Below are 18,257 nucleotides of genomic sequence, written 5' to 3' on the forward strand. Positions count from 1 at the left end.
TCTTTGGAGAGAAATCAGAGTTAACATTTTGGATCAAGTGACCTTTCCTCAGAACTTGACCTGAAACGTTAACTTTGATTTCTCTCCACAGATGTTGCCAGACATGTTGAGTTTTTCCAGCAATTTCTACTTTTCTCTCTGATTTACAGTATCCGTAGTTCTTTAATTTTTTTATTCATCTAGAAGGCAGTTGGATTTCACTACCATAGTGGACACCAGAGGTCAGCATTGTCATAGATTTTTATAAGTTAAGTTTAGCTGTCTCATCTGAAGTTCTTACTCTCTCCTTTGTTAGATACAGTATGCTTTAATGCCTACTAGAACCAGGCTATCTGCTAACTATTTGAACACCACTTAAGTATGCTAAAGCTTAAAGATCTTCATAATTGCTGATTTCCTATCAATTTTCTCAGGGGATGAAGTTGAGGTTTCTAATTGTTGGTTTCCACTGTGCCATCAGTGATAACTTATAGATCCCTCAATGGCTAACAATTTGAAACAACTTTCTAACACAAGTCATCCCATGAACAATTGTAACATTTTGTGATTATCTTGTAAACTTTTGATTAGTCAGGAAATTAACTTTCAGTTCCTCCTCCAATCTAGTTGCTCGATTGCATGTTTGCTGAAAATTTCTTTTACCACCTGAGCGTATGATGAATGATAGGCCTTCTAATTTCATGAATTTGATTCAAAGGCCTCAAATTGAGAAAATACTATCACATGTATAGTTATTCTGTTATCATACTCAGTAAACCTCCTATTGTAAAAAATGTCCTTAAGAGGAGACATGCTGTTGGAATCTGAACTAGCACAAACATATCCCTGCAGTTTCTTACCACAACTTAGAATCATATAATCAGCGGATATAATTTTTTATTACTTTTTAATGGATAGTCTGGAATAGCACTTCAGCCTTTGCTCCAAATCTCCTTAAAAGGCCATCTTTTTGACTGATTTCCTCTGTATTGAAATTAAATGGTATTGCGCAGAAACCCTGGTCAAGGCCAGAATGTATTTCAAGCAAGTGCTTGTTTCATTTGTTAACTACATCAAGGACAACACCAGCAGGAGGACTTCAATGGTCCAAACTGGTTCTGAAACAAGCATATAATAAAGAACGAGTCACCTTTAGCAGAAGCATGCGACTATGTTACTGGACATGTAATCCAGATATTTGGATTAATGATCCCATGAGGTCAGCTGAACAATTTAACTTAGTTAGCCAAATCTGGTATAGAAAACTAGAACCAGTAATGTTCATCATGGAACATATGAAACTACAAAAATACATATGTATAAACACTAAGAGTGGTTAAAGGAGGAGAAAATGCGAGAAAAAAAATGGAGATTTATACATGAAGGCAAGGGACATGCCTGAGGTGTTAAATGAATGCATCCGTCTTTACAAAGGGAGGATGCTGCCCAGGCCTGGTAACAGAGGAGGAAATTCTACCTTTCCTGCTCCTTGAATGCTGCCTGAACTGCACCACTCTTGTCTAGAATCTGGTTTCCAGCATTGGCAGCCCTTGTTTTTACTTAGTTGATTTTAACGTTACTGCGAATCCTCTTGCAAGAATGCTTGCCCTGAAGAAGTTTTCCTCCTCTCTCTATAAGAATATCTCTCCACCCTGCAGGCACTCTGCCTCTACTCCTGATGAAGGGCTTTTGCCCGAAATGTCTATTTTCCTGCTCCTCAGATGCTGCCTGAACTGCTGTGCTTTTCCAGTACCACTCTAGTCTAGAACCTGCCTCTAGAAAGTTCAGAACTAATAAGCAAGAAGCCCTGGATGGATTGTGAATACTTTAAATTGATAAGACATTGGGACCCGATGAGGTATATCCAAGGATTTTCATGTGTGCTTTACAATTGTGTGATGGTTTTCACAACTGTCTTTTTTTCTATTGTCTCTTAACTCAAGACTTAAAGGTCCTACCTCCTAAAGGGACTCAAACACTCCAATCCTACACTTTTGTACGCAAAAATAATTCCCACGGTTTCAAGATACTGAGTTTCACTGCAAATAGGTTTTTTAAAAAGCAATTCAATATTGTTTTCTGACAGTTTCACCAACTGGACAGCATTTATATATTGTAGCTTATTTCTGAGTTTCTCACTTGGAAGTGGTTTCAATTCCTGCTAGTCTCCACCACACTGCACACCCCCCAAAAAAAGGTTCTTGGACTTCAAAATTTTATAATAAACAAAAATTGTCCCGATGCAAACGTTTCTAGGCTCGTCTGGATTACACTTCACAGTACCTTGATTGATTTGTCCAATTCAAGTACCTCCATGATTTCACCCATTCAAACACAAAATGACTTTTTTTGAAAAACTTTATTGAAAAACCACAAGCACAACCTCGTGTTTCTGTCCCGACCTCCTACTTAATTTCGACCCAAACCTTAAGATTTGGCTGATAATTTTCAATCCTCCATGCATTTCACCCTTCTGTTGAGAACTATAGGTCTGTAAACCAGGCTGACTTTCCTGATGATCTGTTTGACTGCATCACCATACCTCCCCACCACAACCAATAGCACCAGTCTTGACCAAGATAAGTACAGTTTGGTTGATACACTAATAATCCACAACATGCTGGTACATCTGGTGTGGACTCTAGGTCTGGGACAGGCTAACTGCAGTGTCCAAACCTTCAATCTTGTCTTTCTTATGATGGTCCTTATCACACATTTTCTGAGGCCTTCCTGTGGGATAGTAAGTACTTTGCAGCTTTTTAAATTCTTTTAGTCTTCTACAAGCAGACCTACTCAATGATAAATTTGTTTCCATAACTGGAAATGATTAACCCCATCACGGCTCCCTGGTACGTAGGTAAAAGATTTCTTCTCTTGTTTGACAGGAGTAAATGGCTATTGTCTGGAGCTACTTGATTAAAACAGTGGCTTCCTCAATTTTTTAATTGAGTTACATGCTGCCAATTATGTTTTGTTACAGCCATGATAACATCCCAAATTCCAGTCTGTTAGTATTATCCATTCTGTTATGATATTAGAATGTTTGACATTTATCGCTCACTCAGTATATTTTGCATTGAGGCTTGGCTTGTACTTGTGTCCCAAAAGTTGGGTTTTATTTCTTTTTTCAATGGTTCATGAGGTCCAGTTGGAGTGGATTCCAATCCCATATATTATTATTTTACATGAAAGGGTCAAGTGTTAGTTTTGAAAGTTAAATTTTAACAGCTAGTGTTGTTTAGTAACCCACAAATCTGAAAGAAAACTATCCAAGAATGTATAGTTTCCAAGGTAGGTTCTGTCTAGAAAAAGCAGGACAAATCTAATTCAGCCATAACCAGCTCATCAATCTTTTCACACTCTTCAGCGAAGAGATGAAGCAGTTTTCAAGCAATAATTGTGATTTATCAATGACCTTTCAATCATAATGTCAGAAGAGTTGATCTTTGATAGCAATTTCAGTGTTCAGTTCCATTCACAGTAATGAAATAAGACCTGACCAACATATAAGGATGGTATGACAAGTGGTAAGTAACATTCATGCTATCTAATTAGCAAGCAATGATTATCTCCAACAAAGGGGTGGCTCAGTGGTTAGCACTGCTGCCTCACATCACCAGGGTCCCAGGTTTGATTCCAGCCTCGGGCGACTTTCTGGGTGGAGTTTGCACATTCTCCCTGTGTCTGTGTGGGTTTCCTCCAGGTGCACTGGTTTCCTCCCACAGTCCAAAGATATGCAGGTCAGGTGAATTAGCCATGCTAAATTGCCCATAGTGTTAGGTGCATTAGTCAGAGGAAAATGGGTGTGGGTGTGTTAGTCTTCGGAGGGTCGGTGTGGATGTGTTGGGCTGAAGGGCCTGTTTCCACACTGTAGGGAATCTAATCTAATCTAAAAACCATAATCTATTTCAGCATCAAGTTTGCATGGTGAACACATGGCTTGAGCCCTACTTAAAATATAAGGCCAATTCTAAAACATGTGGAAGAGTAGAAATTCCAACTTGTGAACTGATCGGTGAAGCTGGAGTTGTGGTTAGAAAACCTCTTGGACAATTTCTCAACTAGGATGTTGAGAAAATGGAGCTCATTGGAACTGTTTAATTTCAAATGTGAATTTGAGCACAAGATGGAACCCATTACGACATTTAAGAAAATTCTCACATGCAACCATTAATTCAAATATTGTAAAAGCATCACTATGTCCACAAGGACTCTTACTAACATTTATAGGTGGACCAAAAAAAGCATTCTACCTGGATGCACCACAGTGTGGTTTGGCAACTGCTTTCCCAAGACCGCAAGAAACTACAGAGAGTCACGAACACAGTCCAATCCATCATACAAACCGGCCTTTCATCCATTGATTCCATCTATATTTCCTACTGCCTTGGGAAAGCAATCAACATAATCAAAGTCCCCCTCCCAACCCAGTTATACTTTCTTCCACCATCTTAACATCAGGTAGGAGTTATAAAAGTTTGTATGCACTTTCGAATAGATTCAAGAACAGCATCTTTCCTGCTGTTATTAGACTTGTGAATGGACATCTCAAATTTTAAATTTAATGTTGATCTCGGTCTCTGTCCACCTTCTCTGCAGCCATAACTTTGTACTCTTTACTGTGATCTACTATCCTAACACACTTTGTATGGTATGCTCTGCCCGAATTGCATTCAAAACAACTTTTCATTGCACCTAGATAAATGTGACAGTAAGAAATCAAGTCAAGTCAAATCAAATGGCATCATCAACATATTGGAAATATACAAGATCCATATATAGCAGGTTATGTGAAATTCTATCAAAACACATCTTTTTCATGGAATCCAAGGAAGATATTAACATTCATGGAGTTTGGTGGAGATCCCAGGACAACACCATGAATCTGGGTACACATAGGCTGAAACTGAACTGCACGAGTTGTTGAGTTCATAGGTTTAATGAATACTGATTCTGACAATGGTGATGGGTCTAAGTTACCATGATAGAGTTTTGCAGCACAATGTCCATGGTTTCTTTAAGTAGTACTTTGGTGAACAGGCTAGGAATGACAAATACGTACATTAAATATTTCATTAGCAATGATTTGCAAGTTCTGTATGGTCTTCATAAATATGAAGGAATTAGAGTCATAGAGATGTACAATATGGAAAAAGATTCTTCGATCCAACCCATCCATGCCGACCAGATATCCCAACCCAATCTAGTCCCACCTGCCAGCACCTGGCCCATATTCCTCCAAACCCTTCCTATTCATATACCCAGCCAAATGCCTCTTAAATGTTGCAATTGTACCAGCCTCCACCACATCCTCTGGCAGCTCATTCCATACTCATACCACCCTCTGCATGAAAAAGTTGCCCCTTAGGTCTCTTTTATATCTTTCCCCTCTCACCCTAAACCTACGCCCTCTAGTTCTGGACTCCCCGGCCCCAGGGAAAAGACTTTGTCTATTTATCTATCCATGCCCCTCATAATTTTGTAAACCTCTACAAGGTCACCCCTCAGCCTCCGACACTCCAGTGAAAACAGCCCCAGCCTGTTCAGCCTCTCCCTGTAGCTCAGATCCTCCAAACCTGGCAACATTCTTGTAAATCTTTTCTGAACCCTTTCAAGTTTCACAACGTCTTTCCGATAGAAAGGAATTCCAGAATTGCAAGCAATATTCCAACAGTAGCTGAAAATGTGTTGCTGGTTAAAGCACAGCAGGTCAGGCAGCATCCAAGGAACAGGAAATTCGACATTTCGGACCAGAGCCCTTCATTCCTGATGAAGGGCTCTGGCCCAAAACGTCGAATTTCCTGTTCCTTGGATGCTGCCTGACCTGCTGTGCTTTAACCAGCAACACATTTTCAGCTCTGATCTCCAGCATCTGCAGACCTCACTTTTTACTCATATTCCAACTGTAGCCTAACCAATGTTCTGTACAGCCGCAACATGACCTACCAACTCCTGTACTCAATACTCTGATCAATAAAAGAAAGCATACCAAACACCCTCTTCACTATCCTATCTACCTGCGACTGTACTTTCAAGGAGCTATGAACCTGCACTCCAAGGTCTCTTAGTTCAGCAACACTCCCTAGGACCTTACCATTAAGTGTATAAGTCCTGCTAAGATTTGCTTTCCCAAAATTCTTTTTGTGTAAGTGAGGAAATTGATTAAAACTGGTTCTAGCAGTTTACCCAAACATTTGGCCAGTTCATGTGCAAAACCTGTCATAGGTAAGGTAGGGAATAAAGGGATATTTGTGTGGATTTGACAGCCCATATATATTTGATCACAATGAGACAGAAGGTTGAATCTGACAATATATATAACCCAACAGCCGACTGCTTTTACACAAGTCCAGCAAATATGTAAAGTGTATAAATATAGCCCAAGGTGAGCAAATGTAATGCTGCATTACGGCATTCAAGGGTGTCCTGCAAGATATTGCCACCCTGATCAGATCATTTCTTGTATAATGTGCAAACCGATGGAAGGCCATGAGATGGCCACTTTTGGTCCTGAAAAGTGCACAACTTTCTTTGGATTACCCTAAAGCATTTCAATCATTTAAGCAATCGATGCAGTAGCAGCAGAAGTGGTATTTGCCATCAACAGGATTCTATTATCAAGCCAAAAAGGATTTTGGTTGTCTGTTCCAAAGAAGGGTCACTGGACCTAAAATGCTAATTCTGCTTTCTGTCCACAGATGCTGCCGGATCTGCTGAGTTTTTCAAGCAACTTCTGTCTTTCTTTCTGATTTCCAGCAGCTGCAATTCTTCCAGTTGTTTTTTCAAAAAGACTTTCTGCCAGTCACAAAGCTTAGCAAAGTGGTATGTGAATTTTAGTGCTGGTAAAATGCCAGATATGTAGGTTATACATCTCAAGCTTTAGCAGATATTATCAAACAGCATGTCCTTCAGTTGTTCACAACAAGCAACGTAGTGATAGTAATTAACCAGCCTGGGCTTGTCAAACTCACAAGACAGTGGATGACATTATATTTGATTCTGCAATTAGACAAGATTTGCTGAATACCCCTGAATGTGCAAGGATGTATGATGACAACTAATTTAGAATTGTCAGTCAGGCTTTCAGTGTAACATACTTCCATGTTCTGGAGCTTACTAATCCAAGGAATTCTGCTCTTTGCAGTTAAAACATATACAGTCACTGTGCCATTTTCATCTCAACAAAATATGTGACACTATTCACAAATTCATTTCTCAGGGCAATGTCCTGATTAGTCAGAGTCAACTTTCCTGGTTAAGAAAAATAACAAATAATGCTAACTATTGATTAATATGAGTAGATGCCCTTTCCATTGCCATACCTCTACCTGTAAGAGTTCACTTGCCAATCAATTACTATTTGTTTATGTGCAGTATAAATGTTGAACTGGTATACTTGTGAAATTTCCTGATGAGTGCAAGAGGAAAAGCTTCAACAAAACATGTCTTCTTTTCAGCAAGACTCAAATCATAAGCCATAGAGATATACAGCAGGGAAACAGATCCTTTGGACCAACTCATCCATACTGACCAGATATCCTCAATTAATCTAGTCTCAATGCCAGCACTTAGCTCATATCCCTCTAAACCCTGGGCGAAAGTGAGGACTGCCGATGCTGGAGATTAGAGTCAAGATTAGAGTGGTGCTGGAAAAGCACAGCAGGTCAGGCAGCATCCGAAGAGCAAGAAAATTGACGTTTCAGGCAGGAGCCCTTCTTCAGTAGCAGGAGAATCAACGATTTGGGAAGGAGCCCTTCATCAGGAATCTCCCTCTTAACCCTTCCTATTCACATACCCATCTAGTGGCCTTTTGAATGTTGTAACTTCACCAGCCCCCACTATTTCCTTTGACAGCTCATTCCATACATGCACCATCCTCTGCATAAAAAAGTTGCCCCTTAGGTCCCTTTTAAATTTTTCCCCTCTCACCTGAAATCTATGCCCTCCAGTTCTGGACTTCCCCGCCCCAGGGGAAAGATCTTGCCAATTTACCCTATCCATGCTCCTTATGATTTTATAAACCTCTATAAGGTCACCCCTCAGCCTCCGAATCTCCAGGGAAAACAGCCCAAGCCGATTCAGTCTCTCCCTCCAGCTCAAACTATTGAACTATTCTAACTTACACTTCCAGATACTGAAACTCTCAGAATCTTCAAACTGCTTGGTGAAGGAGAAACAGTTCCTTGATTGTCCTCCTAGGTCCCCAAGATCTTGGTAAGGGTCATTGTGTTTAAAATTTTTTTAACATCCAAAATTATCAAACCAAAATACACACACAGGAAGCTTATGGGCGAATTATATGTCTGTTATACAACCATTTGTTCCCCGTTGCTTTGGTCAAAAAGGTTTAATGAATTTGATAATAATGTGGTAACTTTTTTTTGAAATGGCGATTTTTATGAGATCATTTTATTTGCGTTGACGAACGTGCATGTTCTATCTGGCCAATAGGAGCAGAGAAAGTATTATATCTACGGTTATGGTAGAAGTTTACGGCATTTAAAAGGTTAAGAGATGATTGTTTTACATATTCAGTCACGAGGGGGAGAAATCCGCCTCCAGCGCTTGCCAATGAACTGAGTGCTACTGGAGGAAGAGAGGAGGCTCGTGTATTTTGAGCTTGGCCCTATCGAAAGCGGGTTGTGTATTAATTTCTGGGCAAGGTTATTGTAACAAAACTGAGCAAAATAAGATGTCTGGCGATTGCAAGAAAGGCGGGTTGGAGAGCGGATTCCAGCCACCTTTTGAGCATTTTTCTACCCAGGCACTTCATGCGGGACAGGATGCCGAACAGTGGACGTCGATGGCAGTGGTGCCTCCAATATCACTGTCTACTACCTTTAAACAGGATGCGCCGGGAAAGCATGCAGTAAGTGTGAATGGCAAGACCGCTTTCGGTTTCCAGTAATAGTCTCGACTATTATGAAGAGGCAAACGCCTCGGACTCCTCTTTAGATTTCATCAACCTAGATTTTTATTTGATTCTATTAAAGCGGTTGGGGGCTGAGGTGGGAGCAAGTGCATTATTAATATGCTGATAATTGATCTGTATTTTAAAGATGGCTTACCAGCGATATAAACTTTGGCGTGTGCTTTAAATATGTTTTACTTTTATTTTTAGTATTACAGTGACTCGCTCGTCATTTTGAGACCAAATTCATTTGTTCTGCATATTTGGTGAACGTTTTCTCCCCCATGCTATTTGACTTCCAGTTGGGTCGAAAATAAAGCGCGAGAACCGATTGATTTGTATGTGGGTGCTGAAACTGGTGTTAGTGTAGTAAATCATGTTTCGTAGTTACAAAACTTGGCTTTAGTATGAACTGCAGATTTCTCAAGCCCTCTATGAGAATCAGTTCACGAAGAGATCAGATTGAGATTCTAGGAACTATGGTATTTCCTCACTAAAAAGGAAGTGAAGCCTAAAAGAAAATATCTGGTCAAGAATTCCTTCTTTGTTTGTTTTGAGGTGAATCGAATAAAGTCATCTCTTCTTCCTTTTATCCCTTTTTTAATGCTTCTTTCTCAGCTTTCAGAAGATGATTTTAATATCAATTTTAATATCAGTAAAATTGTATCACTTAAACACAAATCTAGCAATGAATGTTAATGTGGTTTTTCTTTTAATGGAGATAAAAAGTTAAACAAGTATTTTAGTATGCAGCAGTTACAGATAGACATATTCAGCTGTATGTACATTCTCTTACTGTGAAGACTCTTCATGGGTAGGCATGGTTGTTTTAGCTCCGTTGGTAATGTTAGCTCTTTATCAAAAGTTGCAAGGTCGAACATTGCAGAAGGACACAAAGTACTGATGGAAGTGCTGTTTTGTACAAACTGGTGCCCTTTTGATGAGACATTGACTTCTAAGTGAGCTGTGTAAATAGGGCTCTTGAAGACTAGGGGTGGTGTTAGTCAAGACCAATACTCTGTCCTGAGCTAAAATCATTAAAAAGCTGTTTCAAATGGGAAATTTACCATCTGTTCATAACTAGCAAGAATGTTTTAATCATTCTACCCTGTAATGTTAAGATTAATAATAATTTGTTGACCAACTTAAAGTTTTAGAGCTGCAAAATGTTCACTTCTAAACGAATAAATGTTCATAAGTGTCAGCACACCTGCAAAGAAAACAATTTTTTTCTCACCATGTACACGTATTAAACTTTTGTTCCCTGTAACCTTCACAAATTGCACAACTTGTTACTTTTTAATCTTTTAAGCATGTATTAGTAAACATTTTTGAAGAAAAAAATGTTGCTTTGACTTAAATTTCAAATCTGCATCCGAATTAATTGCATGCTCATTGAGGTGAGCATTTGTGATCAATCTTGAGGCTAACCTAATTTGGTTTAGGAAACATAGTTAATTGAACTCAAGGAGAAGTTCTGTGGGGAAAGACCTTTTTTTAAAATTTATATTTATCTGGCTGAGGGCTCGAACAAGGAAAGCACTAATCATTAACAGAATGGTTGGAGTTTTTAAACACACAATGCTTAATTATAGGAAACTGTTGAAACTAGCATTTTTTTGCTCAATAGCTAGCACCATGTTTTGAATCAGACAATGTACAAAACCAACCCTCCGCTTTCCTGCATGAGCAGATGGGCTGCTGGCTTCCTGATGTAAAGTTGGGTTCACTTGCTTCCTTCCAACCTCTCCAGGGCTACCACTGTAAAACTGAACAGGCTAATATAACGAAGAACAAGCTTTAATTTTGATGTGTGAACACATTGTGACCTGTAAAATTGTACCATATGTGTACTGGATACTAAGGTTTGTCTGCATTCACTGAAGGTATCATCAGCTTTTTAGAGCATTTAAGTTCATTCAAAAGTCTAATTGTTTTTAAAAGCAAAACTTTCTGCCTGTTACATTGATGCCAAAAAATTCATTTAAGCACCTTTTTTAGTGCTAAGTGTATTCTTTATTTCAGTGTTACAATGGGACAAAAAGCTACTGTGCTTTGTTTTATGATCTAAGTTTCTGTACATCAGGCTGGCTTGATTGTATCTTTTGTAACTTCACCAATTAATTGAATTAATGTTGCTTACTACTAGGACTGTCCATGGGCATAAAACTGCTGATGCTTTCCTTGATAACTAAAAATTGTGGTTAGTTTTCCGAACTTCAGTTAGTCATAGATGTACAGCATGGAAACAGAACCTTTGGTCCAACTCGTCCATGCCGACCAGCTCCCAACCCAATCTAGTCCCACCTGCAGTACCTGGCCATATCCCTCCCAACCCTTTCTATTAATTTCTCCATCCAGATGCCGTTTAAATGTTGCAATTGTACCAGCCTCCACCACTTCCTCTGGCAGCTCAGTCCATACACGTACCACCCTCTGCATGAAAAAGTTGCCCCTTAGGTCTCTCTTTTTTAATATCTTTCCCCTCTCACTCTAAACCTGTGCCCTCTAGCTCTGGACTCCCCAACCCCAGGGAAAAGACTGTCTATTTACCCTATCCATGCCCCTCATGATTTTATAAATCTCTATAAGGTCACCCCTCAGCCTCCGACACTCCAGGGAAAAACAGCCCCAGCCTATTCAACCTGTCTATAGCTCAAATCCTCCAACCCTGGCAACATCCTTGTAAATCGTTTCTAAGCCTTTTTCAAGTTTCACAACATCATTGATAAGAAGACCAGAAGTGCACACTGTGGTTAGACCACTTGAAACAATGTCCTGTACAGCTGCAACATGACCTCCCAACTCCTGTACTCCATTCTCTGATCAATAAAGAAAAGCATACCAAACGTTGCCTTCACTATCCTATCTACCTGCGACTCCACTTTTAAGGAGCTATGAACCTGCACTCCAAGGTGTCTTTGTTCAGCAACACTCCCTAGGATCTTACCATTAAGTGTATCAGTCCTGCTAAGGTTTGTTTTCCCAAAATGCAGCCCTTCGCATTTATCTGAAGTAAACTCCATCTGCCACTTCTCAGCCCATTGGTCCATCTGGTCCAGATCCTGTTGTAATCTGTGGTAACCCTCTTCACTGTCCACTACACCTCCATTTCTGGTGTCATCTGTAAACTTACTAACTGTACCCCTTATGCTCACATCCAAATCACTTATGTAAATGACAAAAAGTAGTGGAGCCAACACTGATCCTTGTGGCACTCTACTGGTCACAGGTCTCCAGTCTGAAAAACAACCCTCCACCACCATCCTCTGTCTTCTGCCTTTGTCAGTTCTGTATCCAAGTGGCTAGTTCCCCCTTTATTCCATGAAATCTAACCATGCTTACCAGTTTCCCATGGGGACCCTTGTCGAATGCCTTACAGATCACATCTACTGCTCTGCTCTCATCAATCCTCTTTGTTACTACAAAAAACTCAATCAAGTTTGAGATGTGATTTCCCACGCATAAAGCCATGTTGACTATCCCTAATCAGTCCTTGCCTTTCCAAATACATGTAATCCTGTCCGTCAGGATTCCCTCCAACAACTTGCCCACCACTGAGGTCAGGATCACTGGCTTGTCCTTAACACCCTTCTTAAACATTGGCACCACATTAGCCAACCTCCAGTCTTTTGGCATCTCACTTGTGGCTATTGATGATACAAATACCTCAGCAAGAGGCCCAGCAATCACTTCCCTAGCTTCCCACAGAGCTCTAGGGTCCATCTGATCAGGTCCTGGGGACTTATCCACCTTTTATGCATTTCAAGACATCCAACACTTCCTCTGTAATATGAATGTTTTGCAAGATATCACCATCTATTTCCCTACATTCTAATACTTCCATGTTCCTTTCCACATTAAATACTGATGGAAAATAGTCTTTTATTATCTGCTGCATTTCCTGCGGCTCCACACAAAAGCCACCTTGCTGATCTTTGAGGGGCCCTATTATTTTCCTGGTTACCTTTTTTTTTTGTCCTTGATGGATTTGTAAAAACCTTTTTGGATTCTCCTTAGCCCTATTTGCCAAAGCTACCTCATGTCCCATTTTTGCCCTCCTGATTTCGCTCTTAAGTATACTCCAACTACCTTTTTATACTCTAAGGATTCACTTGATCCATCCTGTCTATACCTGACAGGCTTCCTTTTTCTTAACCAAACCCTTAGTTTAGAAATTTTGAGTAAAAGATTGCTTCTCTGAAATAAGGCAATCTGATATCAGGATTTGGCAAAACTAGTGGCGATATAGAGCTTGTTTAAGCACCAGAGGGAAGCTAAAATGATAGTTGCAAACTTAACCAATGTTAGCTTATGAAGGATAGAATCAGGAGTTCTTGGACATATTTAAAATGAGCAAAGAAAGATAGTGGTTTATCTCCTACAATGCTGATGTAGATAGTTGCACGGAGCTGGACAAGAAGAAGCAATGATTGTGCCATTTGCAGCATTTGACAATGTCTCTTCCTCAGGCAGTTCAGGCAATTTGCCATGTCCATAAGGACCCTCAACGTTTACAGATGCACCATATTGTGTGCTTGCATAAATGCCTCGTATGGCAGCTACTTTGCCTGGGACTGCAAGAAACTACAGGACGTTGTGTGCACAGTCTAAACCATCATGGATTCCATTTAGTCCTGCTTTTGCTGCAAAAAGACTGCCAATATCCAAAAACCCATCCCACCCTAGTAGTGTTTGTCAAAAACTTCCATGAGACAGAATCTCAAATACTTAGCAGGTTGAAGAACAGCTTCCCTGCCATTATTAGACTGAAAAGAGTCTCTCTAACTTTAATGTTGATCTTGTTAATATTTCTCCGCCCCTTTACTGAGATTATACCCTTTGGTTCTAGAATCTCCAATAGGAAGCAACCTTCTAGCATTTATCCTGTCAAGTTCTCTTTTAAAATACCTTTTTAATGTTTCAGTAAGGTTATCTCTCATTCTACTAAATTCCAATGCGTAAAAACCCAACCTACTCAACCCCCCACCCCTCAAAATCCCTCCATATCATGTATCTACCTAATGTTCCTTCTATGGGCTGCCTATAATATAGAAATTGAGTAAAAGATTGCTTCTCCGAAATAAGGCAATCAGATATCATGTATTTGGCAAAATTAGTGGTGATATAGAGTTTGTTAAAGCACCCAGAAGGGAAGCTAAACTGATGGTTGCAAATTTCAACCAATGTTAGCTTAGAAGGACAGAATCAGGAGTTCTTGGACAATTTTAAAATGAACGAAGAAATATCAGTTTTTGCTTTTAAGGGGTTCAAAACTGTTCACAGTATTCCCAGTTGTGGTCTGAAAAGGTGCTTGGGATTATCCCAATGTTGAGTTATGAAGACAGATGGCTCTTGAAATTAATGCAGCTGGCTTCTGTTAATGGAAGGATGTCAATAGTTTAATCTGTCATTGACAACATGAGATTTGTTTGAGCAATATGTTCTGGAGAATAAAATGGTGATTATTGATCATTTGAGAGAGAGAGAGCAGTGCGGGGTTGGAATAGGGAGGAGAGATTAACCAGGCACATTTTGAGATGGTGTCTGGGAGATGGCAAAGCAGCTTGTGACATGTTGGCACATCGAGTTATTTTTAGACTTCTGAGTGAGAAGGGATAGAATTGGTAATGGGAGCGAAATGGTTCTCCAGCAGCCCAAGGATAATGGCTAACAATGGGTGAATGCTGCACTTAGACTGAAACTGTAGGCATTTGAGAAACTAATGTTGGTTTTGTTCCCTTTTTAACTGCACGTGGCAGAGGATTTGTTTTGTTTCATTTGCAAAGTTTTTTTTTGTGTGGATCTATTATGTTGCTAAAGTGTCTGTTACTGGATTTTTCTGCAGGGCTTTGAATACAGCCGCAGTGGCAATCCTACGCGGAATTGTTTGGAGAAAGCTGTTGCAGCAGTTGATGGAGCAAAATACTGTAAGCCACGCAGTACCTGATATTTTGAATTGTTTTGTGGGAGGAGTAGCACGTTTTTGGATATAACGGCTCTTTTCGTCTCTAGACATAAATATCTCAAGTGTTGGAGAAATGCGCAAGTTTCTTTGTCGATGTCAAATACTAGGATGCGGGTGAAATTGGGCATGGTGAGACTCATTTTCAAAAATGTTGAAATGTGCATCAAATGTCACTGTGGTAAATAATTAAGATGTACGTGAGCGGCATGCAGAAAGGGAGGTCATGGCATTGCCATGAACACTCATTTTGGAGTTAATGTCATTTCTTTAACCTCTCTGAGCATGCATGAAAGGTTCTGTATTTACCACTAGTGCTATATAAAAGGAACAAAAACTGTTCAGATTGAGGCTCCCCAATTAGCAACCAATTATCTGAAGATCAATTTTCCAAAGGAGATCTTGAGGTTACGATAGAAACATTACGTGAAAGAGCTGTTTCAACCCGATCGTGTGTTTTGTTTACATCGATTTAAAAACAATCTTCAGGGTGGTGCAGTGGTTAGCACTGCCTCACAGCACCAGAGTCACGGGTTCAATTCCAGCCTCTGGCAACTCTGGAGTTTGCACGTCCTCCCTGTATCTGCATGAGTTTCCTCTGGGTGCTCCGGTTTCCTCCCACAATCCAAAGATGTGCTAAACTGTCCATAGTGTTAGGTGCATTAGTGAGAGGGAAATGGGTCTGTGTGGGTTACTCTTCAGAGGGTCAATGTGGACTTGTTGGGCCAAAGGACCTGTTTCCACAGTGTGGGGAATCTACAGTCCTGGATGTAGATGAGAGCCCAGGCACTGTCTCCAAATACTGACCACCTGTCCTCTCTCTCTCCCTCTCCCCACACTTTCCCTGGACTTCTATGTAAGGGTGGGTCTCCTTTCCCCAGATAATCTCTCTAACATTGTCCTGTACAGGCAGAGATGGAACTTGTCAAAATGTTGCAGTTAAAAAGTTATGTATGTGTGCTATTTGGAGACTTACCCCAGAAATGTAGCAGCAGTTTTACTGTTGGTGTCCAGTCTGGCTTCCCTGGGGGAGGGGGCTGGCTGAGGGTGGGGCTGCAGACAAGAGTCGCACGGTGGGTGGGTGGTGGGGGGGATTGGGAACAGGATCAGAGTGGCTGGGGATCGGGGCGGGTGGGGACTCGTATGTGCTGTGCTGCTGCCTTGCCTCCTGAACAGGGAGTAGACTTGATCGAAAACTCCCGAGCCCCAGAGGAGAGGCAATAAATTAATTAACCAAATAATCAGTTATCTGAATGAAATAGTGCCTGCCTGTCTCGTTTGGATAATTTGAGGTTCCTGTGTATTTCCTTGTTGCTGGAGAGGATAGATGCTAAAAGGTGGCTTCCTTTGACTGGAAAGTCTACAAACCAATATCACCATTTCCAGTTAAGAGTAGAACCATTTAGAAATGAGAAATTACTTCACTCTGATAGGTTGGGCATTTTTTGAGTCCTGGAAGACTGGATACTATCTTTTGATCTTGAGGGCAAAAGTACTATTTAAAATTCTTGGCAAATTGCAAAGGCAGTGTGTAGAGTTGGTTTAGTGATTCAGGCATGATCTTATTGATCTTGATAGTTGTGCCACAAAAAAGCCAGAAAAGGCACTGAACACTGTTTTATTTCCAGAACGGTAGAATTGAAAAGTGGACAAGTTGTGCTAAACCGATACCAAACCTTGGTTAGACCATACATAAAACTTTATGGACGTGGTTCTGGTGACAGGATTATAAAAGAATGTTGAGGTGCTCGAATGGATGAAGAAAAGCATGTCTGGATAATACCAGAAATGCACGGATATAGCAGTAAATAATGGATTAGGTTTCTTTTTGAAAAAAGGCTGGGGATGCCCTTAAGAGGTTTTTCAAATTTTGTCAAGAGCGGTGCTGGAGCAAAATAAACGATGTTTTGGGCAAAAGCCCTTCAGCCCTTTCCTGATGTAGGGCTTTTGCTCGAAACATTGTTATTTTTTTCCCTGCTCCTCGGATGCTGCCTGAACTGCTGTGCCCTTCCAGCACCCCACACAACTCTAATTTCCAGCATCTACAGTATTCTCTTTCTTTCCCCTCTTAAAGTGTTAAGGTTTTGTTCGTGGATAGTGACTAAGCTTAATTTTTGTGTTGTGTAGCAAGAGAATTCCAGCCTTAAATAGTCACTGAGAAATCCAAATGGATATTCAGAAGAAACTTATTTTCTCTAAACTGGGTGATAACGTGGAACTCTACCACAAAGTATAATTGAAAAATGTTGCACTCAACTATTTCCCCCTCATGCACTCAAGATAAAGCTAGCCAAGGTGGAAACCCGTGAGGCAAATTACTGACATGGACAGGAAATTGGTTGTGTGGCAGTAAACTGAGTTGGAATAATTAAGTACACTAATTGGCAGCACATAACAATTAGTATCCTGCAGGGATCCGTGTTTGAGTCTTTATTCACAATATTCATTATTTATGTTGCTAATGATATAAAAAGTCAAGTTGAGGGCACAGCGATGGATGTGATTTGTGGACTTCAGTAAGTTGCTCAACCTGGTTCCCCATGGGAGACAGGTTAGCAAGGTTAGATCTCTCGGAATAGAGAACTATCCATTTGGATACAGAACTGGCTCAAGTGTAGAAGACAGGATGGTGGAGGGGGTTGTTTTTCAGACTGTAACCAGTGGTGTGCCACAAGGATCAGTGCTGGCTCCACTACTTTTAGTTTATATAAATGATTTGGACATTAACATAGGAGGTTTGGTTGGTAAGTTTGCAGATGACTCTAAAATTGGAGTTCTAGTGGACAGTGAAGCGGGATACCTCCGATTACAACAGGATCTTGATCAGATGGGCCAATGGGATGAGAAGTGGCAGATGGTGTTTAATTCAGATAAATGTGAGGTGCTGCTCTTTGGGAAAGCAAATATTAGCAGGACTTATACACTTAATGGTGAGGTCTTGGAGTGTTGCTGAACAAAGAGACCTTTTCGAGTGCAGATTCATTGTTCCTTGGAAATGGAGTCGCAGGTAGATAGGATAGTGAAAAAAGGTGTTTGGTATGCTTTCCTTGGTCAGCATATTGAGTACAGGAGTTGGGTGGTCATGTTGCAGCTGTACAGGACAATGATTAGGTCACTGTTGGCATATTGCGTACAATTCTGGTCTCCTTCCTATCGGAGAGATGTTGTGAAACTTGAAAGGGTTCAGAAAAGATTTACAAGGATGTTGCCAGGCTTGGAGGATTTCAGCTACAAGGAGAAGCTGAATAGGCTGGGGCTGTTTTTCCCTGGAGTGTCAGAGGCTGAGGGGTGTCCATAGAGGTTTATAAAATTATGAGGCATGGATAGGATAAATAGACAGTCTCTCTTCCCTGGGGTGGTGGAGTTCAGAACTAGAGAGCGTAGGTTTAGGGTGAGAGGGGA

The 18,257-nt window shown here is 40.5% G+C and overlaps 1 protein-coding gene across 1 annotated transcript in view; it reads left to right on the forward strand.

The window, feature by feature from the left end:
- The first annotated feature begins 8,530 nt into the window (after positions 1-8,530).
- The window catches only part of LOC132819072 (cystathionine gamma-lyase-like), a 50,074-nt gene continuing 40,347 nt past the window's right edge, over positions 8,531-18,257 (forward strand). The window contains exons 1-2 of the mRNA XM_060830409.1: positions 8,531-8,848; positions 14,739-14,820. Of these exons, the coding sequence (XP_060686392.1) occupies positions 8,672-8,848; positions 14,739-14,820 (259 nt within the window). The 5' untranslated portion in view covers positions 8,531-8,671. The remainder of the gene's footprint in view (positions 8,849-14,738; positions 14,821-18,257) is intronic.

Source organism: Hemiscyllium ocellatum, chromosome 9, assembly GCF_020745735.1.
Source record: "Hemiscyllium ocellatum isolate sHemOce1 chromosome 9, sHemOce1.pat.X.cur, whole genome shotgun sequence".
In the NCBI taxonomy this organism is placed as follows: domain Eukaryota; kingdom Metazoa; phylum Chordata; class Chondrichthyes; order Orectolobiformes; family Hemiscylliidae; genus Hemiscyllium; species Hemiscyllium ocellatum.